The 16,903-nt window shown below is 35.7% G+C and overlaps 2 protein-coding genes across 3 annotated transcripts; one reads left to right on the top strand and one right to left on the bottom strand.

The window, feature by feature from the left end:
• Positions 1 to 183: 183 nt before the first annotated feature.
• Positions 184 to 3,497, bottom strand: LOC146881963 (transcription factor bHLH81-like). Of its 2 annotated transcripts, none has more exons than XM_085668886.1 (4): positions 3,029 to 3,497; positions 2,764 to 2,952; positions 710 to 778; positions 184 to 584 (listed from the first exon to the last, which is right to left on the bottom strand). In XM_085668886.1, the coding sequence occupies exons 1-4, from the start codon at positions 3,290 to 3,292 to the stop codon at positions 519 to 521; spliced, it is 588 nt and encodes a 195-aa protein (XP_085525012.1). In that variant the 5' UTR covers positions 3,293 to 3,497; the 3' UTR covers positions 184 to 518. The 2 variants fall into 2 exon arrangements, with proteins under 2 accessions (XP_085525012.1, XP_085525013.1); XM_085668887.1 differs by having other exon boundaries at positions 184 to 566; positions 3,029 to 3,471.
• Positions 3,498 to 3,653: 156 nt separating this feature from the next.
• On the top strand, positions 3,654 to 16,006 carry LOC146881962 (protein NRT1/ PTR FAMILY 5.10-like). The gene is made up of 5 exons (XM_085668888.1): positions 3,654 to 4,210; positions 8,685 to 8,695; positions 9,739 to 9,956; positions 13,855 to 14,399; positions 14,511 to 16,006. The coding sequence occupies exons 1-5, from the start codon at positions 4,071 to 4,073 to the stop codon at positions 15,334 to 15,336; spliced, it is 1,740 nt and encodes a 579-aa protein (XP_085525014.1). The 5' UTR covers positions 3,654 to 4,070; the 3' UTR covers positions 15,337 to 16,006.
• The last annotated feature ends 897 nt before the right edge of the window (positions 16,007 to 16,903 follow it).

Genomic DNA, 16,903 nt, shown 5'->3' with positions numbered 1-16,903 from the left:
AAATGATTATCTCCATTAAGGCGTTATTTCCTTCTTTTAAGTCAAAATTAGCTATAATTACGTGAATGTAATTATTGACTCATTGGACAGTTAAATAATATATTTTTTACAATATAAGAAACATTTACACTGCCAACTGATTAAATTCCTGACCGACATAATTCTTTAGATAGAGACAAAATCTTTCAAGAGTGGATCATTATTTAACTGACAGTGCATCTTAACTACATCAGACAGTATTCTTCGTAGACAAATAGCCAAGGATTCACAAGCTTGTCGGACAGTTTCTACTTTTTAGATATACAACCTATGCCGCCCCCAACATGTCTGTATGCATCTTTTAATTTATCCAGCGATATTAAAAAAATATAATTAGCATCCCTTTATGGCATCCAGAGAGTTTAAAAAATATATAATTAGCAACCGGAGTGTCTGCAGTGTCTGCTTGATCACCAAAAAATCTGATAATTCATAAAATAAATCTTCAGCGGCCAACCACTGCATGTACTTTCAGCATTTTATTCTTGAACCATACATCTGCATCTCCGTTGGTGCTCTGTCAGTTCCTGCAGTGTTTCAAGAGTCTCAGTTCATGAAAGTTAGTCAAAACCTCAAGGGCTATGAGAGATTATCATCAACATACTGTGTGAGAAAACTCCAGAGCGAAATTAAAGTTACAAGCGTATAGCAGCCACTCAAAGAAGAGTACCTCAATTTGTTTTTGTAGAAACTTGACATAAGCTACCGCCTCATCCAACATATCTGCAGTGTTTGTTTGCTACAAGAGCAAAAGCAGCGCCACATTAAACACAGCTACGAACTCATTTACCACCCAAAGAATCATTAAAATGAAAGTAAACTCGAACTCCAATATTTACATTTAACATAATATAAATGGAGCTTTCCGAACATGTTTGAATACATATTCTTGTCAAGGATTGTTAAGTATCAGTTGTGCTACTTTTTGAACTATCCAATGGAAGAACGGTTGAGTTGAAAAAGATAAATAAATAATGAAAGAAAAACAACTAAACCAAGTACAAAAATATCTTCTTTTTTTTTTTTGCAAGAATTAAGGTCGTGCTAGAAAGAGAGCGATAACGTGGGGTAGAATGAGTACGTCAAAGAACCAGAGAGAAAAGAGCATCAAGAAAATAAATCAAATAGCTTAAGAGAGCAGCCTAATCACTTTACAGAATAATAAAAAAAATCCTGTCAACCTTTGGCTTTTAACCAATGATGTTACCAGGAACAGGAATCCATCCAGCAAGAGAATAACAGCTGGAAATGATGTGAAGAAATTCCGGTATTATGCCCCAGACGAGGGCCCCAATAGTTAGCAAAATCAGCAGTGCTCCTTAAAGCTTACTTGTTATTTCCTCCCGAAACCTCTATATAATAGTGTGTAGAGTGAATAGGTCCTAAGGTAGCAGGCCAACCCTAAAGCTCCCACAGAAAGTGTGCAGTGCTTACTCCAAATAGCCATGCTAATTGACAATAATACCGGAAAAAACATTACATCAGGGGACCAGGTAATATGCTGTTTTCATGACCATAACATATCCTTAGTTTTGAATCCCATCGAGTGCTCTAGTCCAAACACGGACCTTAACCTTAGAAGAAGACTTCACTCTCAAAAAACTGATGGAGAAAACCAAATGCAGGAGTGAAGTATTATGAACCAGACACTGCAGAATTTATATTGAGGTATATGAACTAGATTATTCCAAGAGCCAGTTATTTTATTAGTTTCTGGGATAAAAGAAACGAATGAAATAAGGCTATCACATTGACGAACTTTGAATCCGCTCTATCATTACGCTTTCTGCGAAAATCGAAGTTTTCTAATAGACTTAACTAAGAAAAAGCCAACCATGGAAGGGAAGAGAGATACGGAGCACAATGAAGTAGAAAGACACCAAAATCAAGGGAGATATACGATAGAGAAGACTCTTATTGATAGGTTCTCACTAAAACAAAACAAGAGACACTATATCTGTATACGAGGGCTGAATGAGGATGAACTTAACTGTTCAGGAGTTACTTAACTGACTCCAAGTGTCTAGAAGAACTTGGGAGAACTAACGAGAAATGCATAGCAGAAGCTAACATCTGAGAATTGAGGCCAAGTTGGTTTAACTAAAGAATATATATGCAACAAAATTCTGGCATTCATCCAATTATTGGTTTATTCACAATGAATAACATCTAATATCAATTCCAAAAACTACATTAATTTTGAGGGTTTTGTTATTGAGTACCCAGGGCCCCGATAAGGAGCACTTAATAAACTCTGTTAGATACTTAACTAGTATGAAATGGTCTGAGTTATTGAAACAATAATTAGGTCCCTTTTCATAATAGTTTTTTACTTTCGATCCCTTAACTGGTTACTCAGAAAAAAATGCTTAGCGAATTCCTAATCTTAAATAAAAAGGAAAATAGTGGCTAAGCGGATATGGTGCTTTTGTTCAGAGTTCAGATACTATTACTGCATAACAGAAATTCAGAGTAGGTTTGGTTAAGATCACAATCCAGTGATCATTACAGATCATGCTAGTCCCTTGTAGTCTACTTCTGACATGCTTGGTTTACACAAACAACTGGTTTCTTTTAATTTGGATTCCAGCAGTCATATATATCACTATTTTGGAGAATGCTTGGGTTTTTTTCCTATAAGGTGTGCGAATGGTGAAATAGATGCAGCAGATAAGGGGTTTAAAAATGAAATAACGTTATAAGATAAGACGACGGAAGTAGAACCTTATCCATGTTTGGAACAAGTTCTTGAAGCTTTCTGATGCGGTCACTGATACGAGTCCTGCGAACCCTTTCGGCGATACTCCTGGGATGCGTAGCACAGCCGCGCTTTGCCCGAACTCTACAGGGTACCGAGTCCTCAAACGTGAACATGGTGTCCATTTTGATGTCAGATGCAGAAGCATAAAGTTCCTGAGCACACACATGCATTATTAAGAGGAGCTGATAAGGCACAGAAGGAATAATAGAAGGGAGAAGGTGAAAGCACCTTGGTTGCGATAGAATTGGGGATGGACATGGGCACGGGCATGGGGGTGGGAGGGTAATCCTGTGTGTCATAGCGTTGGGAAGGAGAGGGAGCTGCGATTGTAGAAAGCAACTGGGTAAAGCTCAAGGGCTCTTCTTCAGCTTCTTGGCTTTCTTCTTCTTCTACTTCTTCTTCTTCGTCCTCCTCTTTCAAAAGAACTGATTCTAACCAGGAGGCCGGAGTTGAGCGGAAGCTGGAGAGTCTGGCGGCGGATTTGGGTTGCATGGCCCTCTCCTCTGCAGGTTTACCTTGATCCTCGGCGGTTGATTGTTATAGAGGATAGAGTGATTGTGTTGTGTGCTCTGTGGTGGAGCAGAGCATAGCAGAACACAGCCTCTGTTCTCTCCAAGTGGACTAGTGGACTAGTGGATTGGACCTCACCTTCCATCTCTCTCCTCCAATCCACTTCACCCGCAAACTTCTGCACTGCCAGGGACCCACCCTTCACCTTCACCTTCACTTTCATCCTCTCTCACAGGTGAAATTCAATTTTAACCCTAGGAAATATTTGAAATGTGAAAATAATACTAATTTTCCACTTCATTGGTTCAGGTTTGTTCTCAAACAGATAGATGTGTGTGTTTCTTCAGTTGCCGTACCAAACAAAAGTTGAACTTGCCCTTTGCCCAAATAATCTCTTGCGTGCACAACCGAATTCACCAAACTAGACGGAGTCAAACAAAGCTACAGTGTGTGAATACAGTTTATCACATCAGAGACAGTGTTTCTATTTTTATTTTTTAATCAATTATGGAGAGTGAAAGAGAAAAATGTCATTTTTAATCAATTATTTGTCTTCCAAGATCAGATATAACATTTTTTTTTGTCATTTTATTATTGTAATGATTAGGTATTTTAGACTAAAATGAATTAGATTATTTTTATTTAGAAATGAATTGAGTGTGATAAATGGAAGGACTTATTATGTGGAAGCGGTGAGTGGTATTTATTAGGAAGAGGGGAGAAGAAAAGGGTGAGAAAGTAAGGTTAAGAGATCAGAAGGATGGGGAATGGGTCGGAAGAAGTGGTGGTAGTAGAAGAGGAGGAGGAGGAGGAGCATAGGGATGATGTGGTGGATGGTGCGGTTGACTACAGAGGTGGATGCGCCGTGAGATCCAAATCTGGGTCGTGGAGATCTGTTGGGTATTGGGCTCCCTTCCTATGTGGAGAAAAGGCCCAAAATTTGAGAAGCCCATGTCTCACTTAAACCTAGTGGAGAGGAGGCTATAAAATAAAGAGAGAGGCAGAACAATAGAGTAAGAATACACTGAAAGCCCTAACACATAGAGGGAGAGGTAGAGGGAAAATTCTGTTCACGTTTTTCATAGAGCTGTCGCAGTAAATTCGGCGCTGCGGATTCGTTCACCGTTGGATCGGGCTGAAATTTTTACAGCAGGTTCGGAACTCATTGCTCTTCATTCTGACCGGTCGGATCTTTGATACGAGGTCTGAGTTGGGAGATATTAATTTCGCACTGCAGCAGTGATTTGTAGAGGTTTTCCTCTCTTGTTCTTCTCTATTTGAAAGCTTTGTTGCTTTGTTATTTGGTTGGGTGTTGGCACTAATTTGTGCTATTGATTAAGACTCTTTTGTACTCTTGTTGATCATAGTGAAGCTATTTCTTTGGTCTGGACGACTCGTGGTTTTTACCCTTGATTTGAGGGGTTTTCCACGTTAAAAATCTTGGTGCCTTTATTTGTGCTTTTGGTGGTTTATTATTGCTGCTCTTTGATTATTGCTCCTCATAGATTCTTGCAAGTTAGGGGAAATTATATCCGCTGCATTCTCTGGTATATTGTTTGTTATTGTTTTCCCCATCAGAGTGGTATCAGAGCTCTTGGTTGGGCTATATTTACTTGCTTGAATGATGGAGGCAAATGCAAAGATGGTTGCTTTGAATGGTACAAATTATCATTTGTGGAAGGGCAAGATGAAAGATTTATTATTTGTCAAGAAATTGCATCTTCCGGTCTTTGCTACACAGAAGCCAGATTCTATGTCTGAAGAAGAATGGGACTTTGAGCACTAACAGGTATGTGGTTTTATTCGGCAATATGTTGAAGATAATGTTTATAATCATATTGCTAATGAGACACATGCCAGAGCTTTGTGGGAGAAGATTGAGTCTTTGTATGCTTCTAAGTCGGGCAATAATAAATTGTATTTGTTAAATTGCTTGATGAATTTGAGGTACAGGGAGAATTCTTCTATTTCTGATCACTTAAATGAGTTTCAAGGGCTCCTAGATCAATTGTCAGGAATGGGCATAAAGTTTGATGACGAAGTTATGGGATTATGGTTGCTTAATACTCTACCAGAGTCTTGGGAGGTATTTCGGGTTTCAATTACGAACTCTGCCTCGAATGGTGTTGTTTCTTTTCAGATGGCAAAGAGCGGTGCTCTTAATGAAGAGATGAGAAGGAAGGCACATGGTTCTTCATCTCAGTCTGAGATGCTTGTTACAGAAGCTAGGGGGAGAAGTCAGAAAAAGGAACATAAAGGTGGTAGAGAGAAGAGTAGGAGCAAGTCCAAGTCAAGATACAAGAATTTAGAGTGCCATTTTTGTCATAAAACTGGACACATTCAGAAATACTGTTTTAAGTGGAAAAAGGAGAACAAAGACAAGAAGGGCAAACAGAGAGAGAATGATCATGATGATGATGATCGTGTCACTACTGCTACAGATGGTGATCTTGTTCTTCTTCGTGACTTTGAGTCCGTTAATCTTGTATCTGATGAGAGCATGTGGATTATTGATAGTGGTGCTACACTGCATGTTACACCTAGGAAGGAGTTCTTCACATCTTACACTTCTGGTGATTTTGGAGTGTTGAAGATGGGTAATGATGGTGAGTCTAAAGTGATTGGTGTTGGTGATGTTTGCCTGCAAACCAACATGGGAGTGCAGTTGTTGCTTAAAGGAGTCAAACATGCTCCGGATGTCCGTTTTAATTTAATCTCTGTGCAGTTGCTTGATGATTGTGGTTATGACAATCACTTTGGTTCTAGTAAATGGAAGCTCACTAAAGGTAACTTGGTTATGGCCAGAGGGGAGAAACAATCTAAATTGTATTGGACTAAAGCTTTGGTTGCTAAAGACAGTGTGAATGCTATGTATATGGAGGCATCTTTGTGGCACCGGAGGCTTGGTCATATAAGTGAGAAAGGGCTTAACTGCTTAGCTAAAAAGGATGTGCTTATGGGATTGAGAAATGCAGAATTGGAGAAATGTTCTCATTGCATGGCTGGTAAACAAACCAGAGTATCTTTTAAGAAGCATCCACCCTCAAGGAAGTCAGAATTACTTGAATTGGTGCATTCTGACGTTTGTGGCCCATTAAAGGTAAAGTCATTTAGTGGTGCAGTTTACTTTGTTACTTTTATTGATGATTGTTCCAGGAAGCTATGGGTCTATGCTCTTCAGCGGAAAGGTCAAGTACTTGAAAAGTTCAAGGAATTTCATGCTATGGTTGAGAGGCAATCAGGCAAGAAGCTGAAATGCATCCGTAGTGATAATGGTGGTGAGTACCGTGGACCTTTTGATGTTTATTGCAGGCAGCATGGTATTAGACACGAGAAGACTCCTCCTAAAACTCCTCAGTTGAATGGTCTAGCGGAGAGGATGAACAGGACCTTGGTTGAAAGGGTTACATGTATGCTTTCAGAAGCAAAGTTGCCTAAGCACTTTTGGGGAGAGGCATTGCTTGCAGCTGTGCATGTTATTAATCTCAGTCCCGCAGTTGCTTTGAATATTGAGGTGCCAGACAAAATTTGGTTTGGTAAGAATGTTAGATATGATCATTTGCGTGTCTTTGGTTGCAGGGCATTTGTTCATGTTCCTAAGGATGAAAGATCCAAGTTAGATAAAAAGACAAGGCAATGTATCTTTATTGGCTATGGTGAGGATGAATTTGGCTACAGGTTTTATGATCCTGTTGAGAAGAAGCTTGTTAGAAGCCGTGATGTACAATTCATGGAAGATCAGACCATTGAAGACATTGATAAGGTGAAGAAGACCACACCCGAGAAAGATAGTAATCTCACTGATGGTAATCCGATGAGGTTGCCCGCTCACAATTTGGAGAATGTTGAAACGGAAGCTCAAGACAATGAGCAACATGGTGATGTTGATGATCAACAGTTTGGAAGTGGAGTAGAGGTTCCAATTGATGATGCTCAAGAGGAACATGATGATGATGACGATCTTGGTGATATACCTGAATCACCTCAAGTCCAACTCAGGAGGTCTAATAGACAAAAACAACCTTCTACAAGGTATTCCTGTGATGAGTACATAACCTTGACTGACGGTGGAGAACCTGAGTGTTTTGAAGAGGCTTTGGATAGTGAAGAGAAGAAACAGTGGCTGGATGCAATGCAAGATGAGATGAAATCTTTGCATGATAATCACACTTACGACTTGGTGAAATTGCCTAAGGGCAAAAGGGCATTGGAAACTAGGTGGATTTTCAGGGTGAAACAAGATTCAAATTCTACACTTCCAAGGTACAAGGCCAGATTAGTGGTGAAAGGTTTCAGACAGAAAAAGGGTGTTGATTTCAATGAGATTTTCTCACCTGTGGTGAAAATGTCATCCATCAGAACTGTGCTAAGTTTAGCTGCTACTCTTGATTTGGAGGTTGAGCAGATGGATGTGAAGACAGCTTTCCTTCATGGTAATTTGGAGGAAGAGATATACATGAAGCAACCTGATGGTTTTCTTGTTAAAGGCAAGGAAGAATATGTGTGTAGACTAAGGAAGAGTCTATACGGTTTGAAGCAGGCTCCAAGGCAGTGGTATAAGAAGTTTGAGTCTTTTATGTGTGAGCAAGGTTACATGAAGACTACTTCTGATCATTGTGTCTTTGTTAAAAGTTTTTCTAATGATGACTTTATTATCCTGTTATTATATGTTGATGACATGCTTATTGTTGGAAAAGATATTTCCAAAATTGACAGGTTAAAGAAGACACTTGGCGAGTCTTTTGCCATGAAAGACTTGGGAGCTGCTAAAAGGATTCTTGGCATACATATCTCACGTGATAGGAGAGAAAAGAAGATTTATCTATCACAAGAGCAATACATTAGGAAGGTGTTGCAGAGATTCCAGATGGAAAATGCTAAAGCTGTGAGTACTCCTCTTGCTACTCATTTTAAACTGAGTGTTAAACAGAGTCCTTCAAATGAAGTTGAGAAGACCAATATGAGTAGAGTTCCTTATGCATCTGCGGTGGGCAGTTTGATGTATGCGATGGTGTGTACAAGACCAGATATTGCACATGCTGTTGGTACAGTTAGTCGATTTTTGTCAAACCCAGGTAGAGAGCATTGGAATGCTGTGAAATGGATTTTGAGGTATCTTCATGGTACAGTTGATATGAAGCTTTGTTTTGGAGGTGATAAACCTACTTTGATGGGTTACTCAGACTCAGATTTGGCTGGGGATATTGATTCCAGAAAGTCCACTTCGGGCTATTTGATAAAGTTTGCAGGGGGAGCTGTGGCTTGGCAATCAAGACTACAAAGGTGTGTAGCGTTGTCTACTACAGAAGCAGAGTTCATTGCTATTACTGAAGCATGCAAGGAGGTGTTATGGTTGAAGAAATTCTTGCAGGAGCTTGGTTTTAGGCAAGATAACTATTCATTGTTTGTTGATAGCCAAAGTGCTATCCATCTTGGTAAGAATCCAACTTTTCATTCTAGATCCAAACATATTGATGTGAGGTATCATTGGATACGTGATGCTTTGGATGCTAAGTTGTTGGAGTTGGAAAAAGTTCATACAGATGATAATGGTGCTGATATGATGACTAAAGCATTGCCAAGAGGAAAGTTTGAAGTTTGTTGTGAGATCGCCGGTTTGGCGGTTATCTCCACATAGTTGTGAGGGGGAGATTTGTTGGGTATTGGGCTCCCTTCCTATGTGGAGAAAAGGCCCAAAATTTGAGAAGCCCATGTCTCACTTAAACCTAGTGGAGAGGAGGCTATAAAATAAAGAGAGAGGCAGAACAATAGAGTAAGAATACACTGAAAGCCCTAACACATAGAGGGAGAGGTAGAGGGAAAATTCTGTTCACGTTTTTCATAGAGCTGTCGCAGTAAATTCGGCGCTGCGGATTCGTTCACCGTTGGATCGGGCTGAAATTTTTACAGCAGGTTCGGAACTCATTGCTCTTCATTCTGACCGGTCGGATCTTTGATACGAGGTCTGAGTTGGGAGATATTAATTTCGCACTGCAGCAGTGATTTGTAGAGGTTTTCCTCTCTTGTTCTTCTCTATTTGAAAGCTTTGTTGCTTTGTTATTTGGTTGGGTGTTGGCACTAATTTGTGCTATTGATTAAGACTCTTTTGTACTCTTGTTGATCATAGTGAAGCTATTTCTTTGGTCTGGACGACTCGTGGTTTTTACCCTTGATTTGAGGGGTTTTCCACGTTAAAAATCTTGGTGCCTTTATTTGTGCTTTTGGTGGTTTATTATTGCTGCTCTTTGATTATTGCTCCTCATAGATTCTTGCAAGTTAGGGGAAATTATATCCGCTGCATTCTCTGGTATATTGTTTGTTATTGTTTTCCCCATCAAGATCCGCTTGGTTTATCATAGGTAAGGCAAGGCAGTGATTAATTAAAGTTGAATTAAGAAAGCGTGTAACATGTGTGAAAATGGAATCAGGCGTGGAAGTGGCGGAGAGGATTGCGTATTACGGGATTCAGGGGAACTTGATATCGTATCTCACAGGGCCTCTCCATCAGAGCACCGCCACCGCCGCAGAGAACGTCAACGTGTGGTCGGGAACCTCTTCCTTGCTTCCACTCGCCGGCGCTTTCCTTGCAGATTCTCGTCTCGGCCGCTACCGCACCATCATCCTCGCTTCCCTCGTCTACATCCTGGTCAATCACTCACTCACTCACTCACTTACTCCTCTTCATTTTTTTTACTTTTTTTATTTATCTTACACCATTTTAACCATAAGATGTGTTCAAACAAATTAGGTTAAATTATTCTCTTAGTCCCCATTTTCGTTAGTAAAATTTGAATTTGATCCCTCAATTATTTTTTATCTGGTCTCTATTTTGGGAAATTTGATCCAATCAAGTCTTTTCCGTAGGGGTGAAGTAACGGTGTTAAATGAGGTGCCACGTGTCAGCTTCTGGATTTTTTGAATTTTTTTTTTTATTTTTTTATTTTTTGAACTTTTTTTTTATTTTTTATTAATTTTTTAAAAATTTTTAAAAAAATTAAAATTTGCCACGTGTCAAGTGGACATAGTACCACGTGGCAGTGACAGTGCCACGTGTCACTGTTTGGGAGTTGTCATTTTCTCATTCTCAATTTGGTCCCTCTATTTTATTTTTTGTCTCAATTTAGTCCCAATTTTTGCAAAAATTATGCAATTTCGTCCCCCTCCAAATTGAAACCAAAATTAATTTCTATATAAATAAACACAAATATTTCTATCGAAATTGATATTTCAAGTAAATATTTTTAACAAGATTAAGTTTATTTTAATTTATATTTTACGTTAAACTTTATTTAAAATTGTTTTAAAGTTGTTAATAGAAAATAATGTTAATAAAAAAATTCATAAATTATATTGATATTTTATTACATTGTACTTTAATATTGTTTTTTATTTGAATTTATATTTTAAATAATTGCATATTTTTAAAATGTGTAAAATTCAATAATTTCTATACAAATATTTTAGTTAGTATAAAAATAACAATTATATGATTTAAGAAAAATTAATTAGTTTATGTAACAATAAAAAATAAATAAATTTAAAATTTGAAAACAATTTTAAGTAAAATTTAATGTGAAATAAATTTAAAGAAACTTGGTTTTATTGAAAATATATATTAAAAATATTAATTTGAATAAAAAAATCATTTAATAAAATATTTGTATAACATTTTATAATTTTTGTTTCAATTTGGAGGGGACGAAATTGCATAATTTTTACAAAAATTGGAACTAAATTGAGACAAAAAATAAAATAGAGGGACCAAATTGAGAATGAGAAAATGACACCTCCCAAATAGTGACACGTGGCATTGTCACTGCCACGTGTCACTACCACATGGCACGATGTCAGTTTGACACGTGGCAAAATTTTAATTTTTTTAAAAATTTTAAAAAAATTAATAAAAAATAAAAAAATAATAAAAATAAAAATAAAAAAATCCAAAAAATCCAGAAGCTGACACGTGGCATCCCATTTAACACCGTTACTTCATCACTAACGGAAAGGACTTGATTGGGTCAAATTTTTCAAAATAGGGACCAAATTGAGATAAAAATTAATTAAGGGACCAAATTCAAATTTTGCTACGAAAATGAGAACTAAAAGTATAATTTAATCAACAAATTATAACAAAACCACCCACTAAGCCCTATTACTTTTCTACCTTTCAATTCGCTATTTTGTCCTAATTCAGCATTTCGTCTTTCATACTCATACAACACATGCTACACCTCACAGCCACCACTTTCATCCTAATGATTCATCGCAAGATATTTTGTTTTATTTTATTTAAATCTTTCATCCTAATGATTCATCGCAAGATATTTTGTTTTATTTTATTTAAATCATTGCTGACTGGGCTCAGAGCTCATCTGTCAGTCAGCCCAAATCACTCTAATTAGGCCCAAATAACATCATAGTGCTATTTTATATTTGAATCTCATTCTATTTAAAGTTAAGGTCATGTTTAATAAATTTCAAGAATTTATGTTCATTACTAAATTTAACAATTAAAATAAAAAAAAGTGAATATCTAAATTAATACAATAATAAGTTAATTAGTTTTATTGTAACCATGTAATAAATAAATCATTAAAATAATGAGACGTGATCTAAATTCATTTTTCCCTCAAGGACTAAGTACATGGGAAACCTAACATAACATAAATAGGTAAAGAAAATCCTTTTAATCCTTAAAAGTTATATTAGTTTATCATTAAAATATAAGTGAAAGTAATGAAATGATTGTAATGTATTTATTATTGACCTTAATATGTTAGGTGTACCACGACCGGAACTTTACTATCTCCAGCATACTGTTCTATGCTATCAATTCCAAATGTTACTCACATTCAAACAGTCAACTTTTTCTTATGTGTCAGGACTATATAACAGGTTTTATTAATTGTAATAATTGCAAGTATTAGTTAGTGAATCTAATTAAAGTTTTTAATTATCATAAAAATAAATATGTATATTTTTTAAAATACTTTTTATTTTTATTACATTCTTTATACTGTTATTTGATTTTGAATTTCAAGATAACATTTAACTTGACTGTTTAGTCTTAAAAACTTCTTCAAAATTAAAGTTAAAAAATTCAAAATTAAAGTTAAGAAATTGAAAATATAGTTGAAATTACAAATAGTTAAAAATTACACTTGTGTCTTGAAGAATTTATAAAGTTTCCCGCACTCTAATTTTTTTTTTTATCTTTTATTTAATTGGATTTAGTATAACTATAACTTTTTTTTTTACACGAACATGTTAAACATATTTTTAGTTTTATCTTCCCTTTCAATAATAATAATAATAATAATAATAATTTACACTTTTATATTTCTCTTACATTTTTTAGAGACTGTGTTAAACTAGTTTCAGTTAACAGATTCATATTTACAAAGTAATGCTAATGCATTTAATTTATTCATTTGATTATTAAAAAGTGTAATACATTTCAAAAAGTTAAAAATCGTATAATCTTTAATATTACGAAAATGTCATTTTTGTACTTTGGTTTTTGACTTAAAACAAATAAAACAAGTTCATGAGTTACTATAAAATTGCTATTGCAATTAAAGTATAAACTTCTTGTTGCTTAACTGTGTATTGAGGTAGCAACTTTGTTTTTTTTTGGACTACAATTACAAACATAGTTGAAGTTAAAATCTGGTGCAAACAAGCTAAGCCTTTCATCATTTATAAGTATGCCAGTAGGTTCTACAAATTGAAAATAATATTGAAGAGATCTAGCTTAACTCGTTAAATATGGTCTGTAAATTGTTGTTACCCTGACCTGTGTTCTACTGAGAAAAAAAGATTTAGCATGTAATGTTAAATCTATATAAAATTTATGCAACTTAAATACGTTTTAACACAAGGAATGCTTTCAAACCAGTAAGCTGGATAAAACCTGCATATTTGAATATTCTTAAATGTGGTTTTAATATTCTCTTAAATAGATTTGAGAGTGTAACATGGTCTGCAGAACAGATCTAACCCAGTCCCTCAATAGAGGCCCATCTCATAAATTAATAATGATATGTTTTGGTAGATTTAAATTCATTGGTGTTTTGGTGACAAGACCAGAAAAGAAAAAAACAAAACTGTGCAATACCATGTTATTACCATCTAATTGTTTGGACTGGGGTAGCTTCTACTTCCCTTCTATGTTTGAACAGGAACTTCAATTTTAGGATTTTCTTAGTTGAAGGAGCCAAATCATTGAAATTTATTTCTCCCATGAACGACTTAATTAGAGAAAAGATTATGCATTCTTTATCATCTATGCATTCTGTATAATTTATTTTAAATAATAGGTTATAGTTTGATATGATGATTTCATTATAATGACTTCTATGTTTCTGTTTTTCTCAGCGAGCTTGAATTAGTAGTCAATGGAAAATTAAGTAAAAGTTTGATACGATGATTTAATTTGACACAATTAGATTTTGTGAACGAAAAAAAAGAGAGGGGATTTTCATTGTGAAACCTGTGTTCTTACATTGTCTTTATGTTAATCCATGGCTTTATATGAATTACAGGGTCTAGGACTGTTAACACTATCAGCTTTGCTTCCTTCTCTCTCCAACTCTGAGTGTGAAGTCGACAATGAATTAAAATCATGCTCTCCTCCTCGCTGGCAAGTAATTTTGTTTTTCATCTCCCTTTATCTGGTGGCCTTTGGGCTAGGTGGACACAAGCCATGTGTTCAGGCTTTTGGAGCAGATCAATTCGATGAACAACATCCAAAGGAGCACAAAGATAGAAGCTCGTTCTTTAATTGGTGGTATTTCACTATGTGTGCTGGATGCTTGGCAACTATTTCGATCTTGAACTATATTCAAGACAACCTTAGTTGGGTTCTTGGATTTGGAATTCCTTGCATTGTCATGATTGTAGCATTATTTGTTTTCTTGTTAGGAACAATGACATACAGGTTTACCATTCAGCAGCGAGACAAAAGGGCCTTTCGCAGAATTGGCAGTGTATTTGTCGCTGCTATGAGAAATCGGCGAACCACTTCAAGCACAGCTGTCAAAGCAGAACGTGATGGAATACTTCCTCATCAAAGTTCTGAACAGTTCGAGTGAGAATCACAATGCTAGTTTCTGTTTGTTTCTTTGGCATTCTTAATCCCATTTGAGTTTTGTTTTTACGCTCTGTGCAAGTTCCTTTACAGTGTTTTGCACATTGACAGGTTCCTTAACAAAGCGTTGTTAGAGTTAAAGGATGAGGGTTCCATAGAAGAGGGGAGTTGTAGCCCAAGTGAAGTGGAAGAAGCTAAAGCAGTACTAAGGCTGGTTCCCATTTGGGCTACAACTCTGGTTTATGCCATAGTCTTTGCTCAAGTTCCAACGTTCTTTACTAAGCAAGGGGTTACTTTGGAGAGAACACTATTACCCGGCTTTGATATACCTCCTGCTTCTCTTCAAACATTTACGACTACGGCCATTGTTCTCTTCAGTCCCATCTATGACCGCTTATTTGTGCCAGCGGCGAGAGCTATCACTGGCAAACCCTCAGGCATCACAATGCTGCAAAGAATTGGGACTGGCATTTTTATATCAGTATTCACTGTAGTATTTGCAGCCCTTGTTGAGACCAAGAGATTGAAAACAGCTCAAGAGTCTGGTGTTGTTGATGAACCTAACGCAACTGTTCCGATGAGTATATGGTGGTTAATTCCTCAATATATGCTGTTCGGAATCTCTGAAGTTTTTACCATGGTTGGTCTGCAGGAGTTTTTCTATGACCAGGTCCCAAATGAACTAAGAAGCGTGGGTCTTGCTCTGTACTTGAGCATATTTGGTGTTGGGAGCTTTATAAGCGGCTTTCTGATTTCCGTGATAGAGAATGTGACAGGTAAAGACGGAGATGACAGTTGGTTTGCTAATAATCTGAACAAGGCGCATCTTGATTACTTTTACTGGCTACTTGCTGCTCTCAGTGTTATGGGATTGGCCCTCTTCACTTGCTTTTCAAAATCTTACATTTACAATAACAAAGGTATCAGGCCACAATAGTCAATTCTTCTATCATGTTCAGTCCTTCTTTCTCATCACTATATGGGGTGAAAATTATATTTTGATTGTGCATATAAACCCCTTGTTGATTGAACCTGTTGCTGTATTTGGACTTCTAAATTGGACAATCAACTTCAAAATATACAGGACTTGTTTTTAAAACTTTTACATTTGGTCCTTGAACCGACCTGATCAACAGTGAATTAAGAGTAATGACTATTTTATTGTATGAATTGAGCCAGTCTAGCCCTTAAGAATGAGAGCCAACGAGAAGGGTGTCAAACAGTCACCACCACCTAAAGCATTCAGACTCTAAAATCATCCTTTAGAGGGTTTGAGTTGAATAAAAAGGTCTTTCACACGATCGAAAGATGAATAAATCCCTCTAACTGTAAGAAATGGCTACTTGTCTACTTGCAGAGTTTGATTAAAAAGCTCAAGTACAACGCCATCCAATTCCCTCCTCATACACCCCATGTTTCACTGTTACAAAAGGGAGAGTAAAGGGTTGAAGTTAAGTTTAGAGAAAAGTACCTTCTCATGGGTGGCTAGCTATGTGTCAAGGGGAGTATTTAATAATTACTGTTCTATTTATGCTTTTTTAAGGTATTTTGTTTTCCAAGGACAGTGTTTTGTGGTTCAGACTAAGTCATTTCCTCTTTTATTGTTCTCTTGTGGGTTACTTATGTTGGTGTGTTTTTTTTTTTTTTTTTAGTGTAGAAAGTACCTTACTATTTTTTATCATAATAACAGGTCATTGTTAGTTACAACTTAACCTAAATCATTGCTGTAGTCTCTTGGTGTCAATAATTTGACATCTATGTATCTATTTGTGACAATAGTTAAACAGGTTTTGACATTTTTTTTTTCAAATCGTGTTTTTCATGCATGCACTAAAGCATATTAAGGTTGATCCATTTTATTTGAGATCATTTGAAAGGTACGATTGTTTTTACAAGCAACAAATTTTTACACACTTTTTATATCCATTATTTTACCATTCAATCTTTAACATTTTTTAATGACCAAATCATTTTTAAAAGTGGATTGTCAACCAATGCAAATGGTATAAAAAATAAATTTTAATTAATAAAAATGTCAATTTTAATTAAAATATTAGTATAATATTTATATAAAAATTAAATTTGACCTCAATTCAGAAATGATAAAATTGCTTTATTTTAACAAAAATAATGAATTAGGGGATTAAATTGAAAAAAAAAATTAACACAATCACAAATTGACACATAGTTTACATGTAGATATTTTTTAAATTAAAAAAATAAATAATTAAAATTATTTAAAAAAATAAAAAATAAGAAGAAAAAAAATGAATTGACAGATAACAAATACCAAATTAAACAAAAAAAATAGGGATTAAAAGAATATTTAAACTTTATTTTTTCTATATATTTATTATTTATTTACCGTATATTTTAGAAGATAAATTTTAAGAAAAATAATATACTGGATATGATTATTGGAATTGAAATATCTTCAAAGTTGATTGAAAACTTATCTTTTACTTTTATTTTTGTGACGTTTTGTCCTTTTAGGTTACGGTGGT

The sequence above is a fragment of the Vigna unguiculata genome, chromosome 11, assembly GCF_037176805.1.
Source record: "Vigna unguiculata cultivar grain cowpea cultivar isolate G323 ecotype 2 chromosome 11, ASM3717680v1, whole genome shotgun sequence".
NCBI classification, from domain to species: Eukaryota; Viridiplantae; Streptophyta; class Magnoliopsida; order Fabales; family Fabaceae; genus Vigna; species Vigna unguiculata.
The sequence above is the reverse complement of the archived record's forward strand: the minus strand, read 5'-3'. Positions and strand labels throughout refer to the sequence as shown.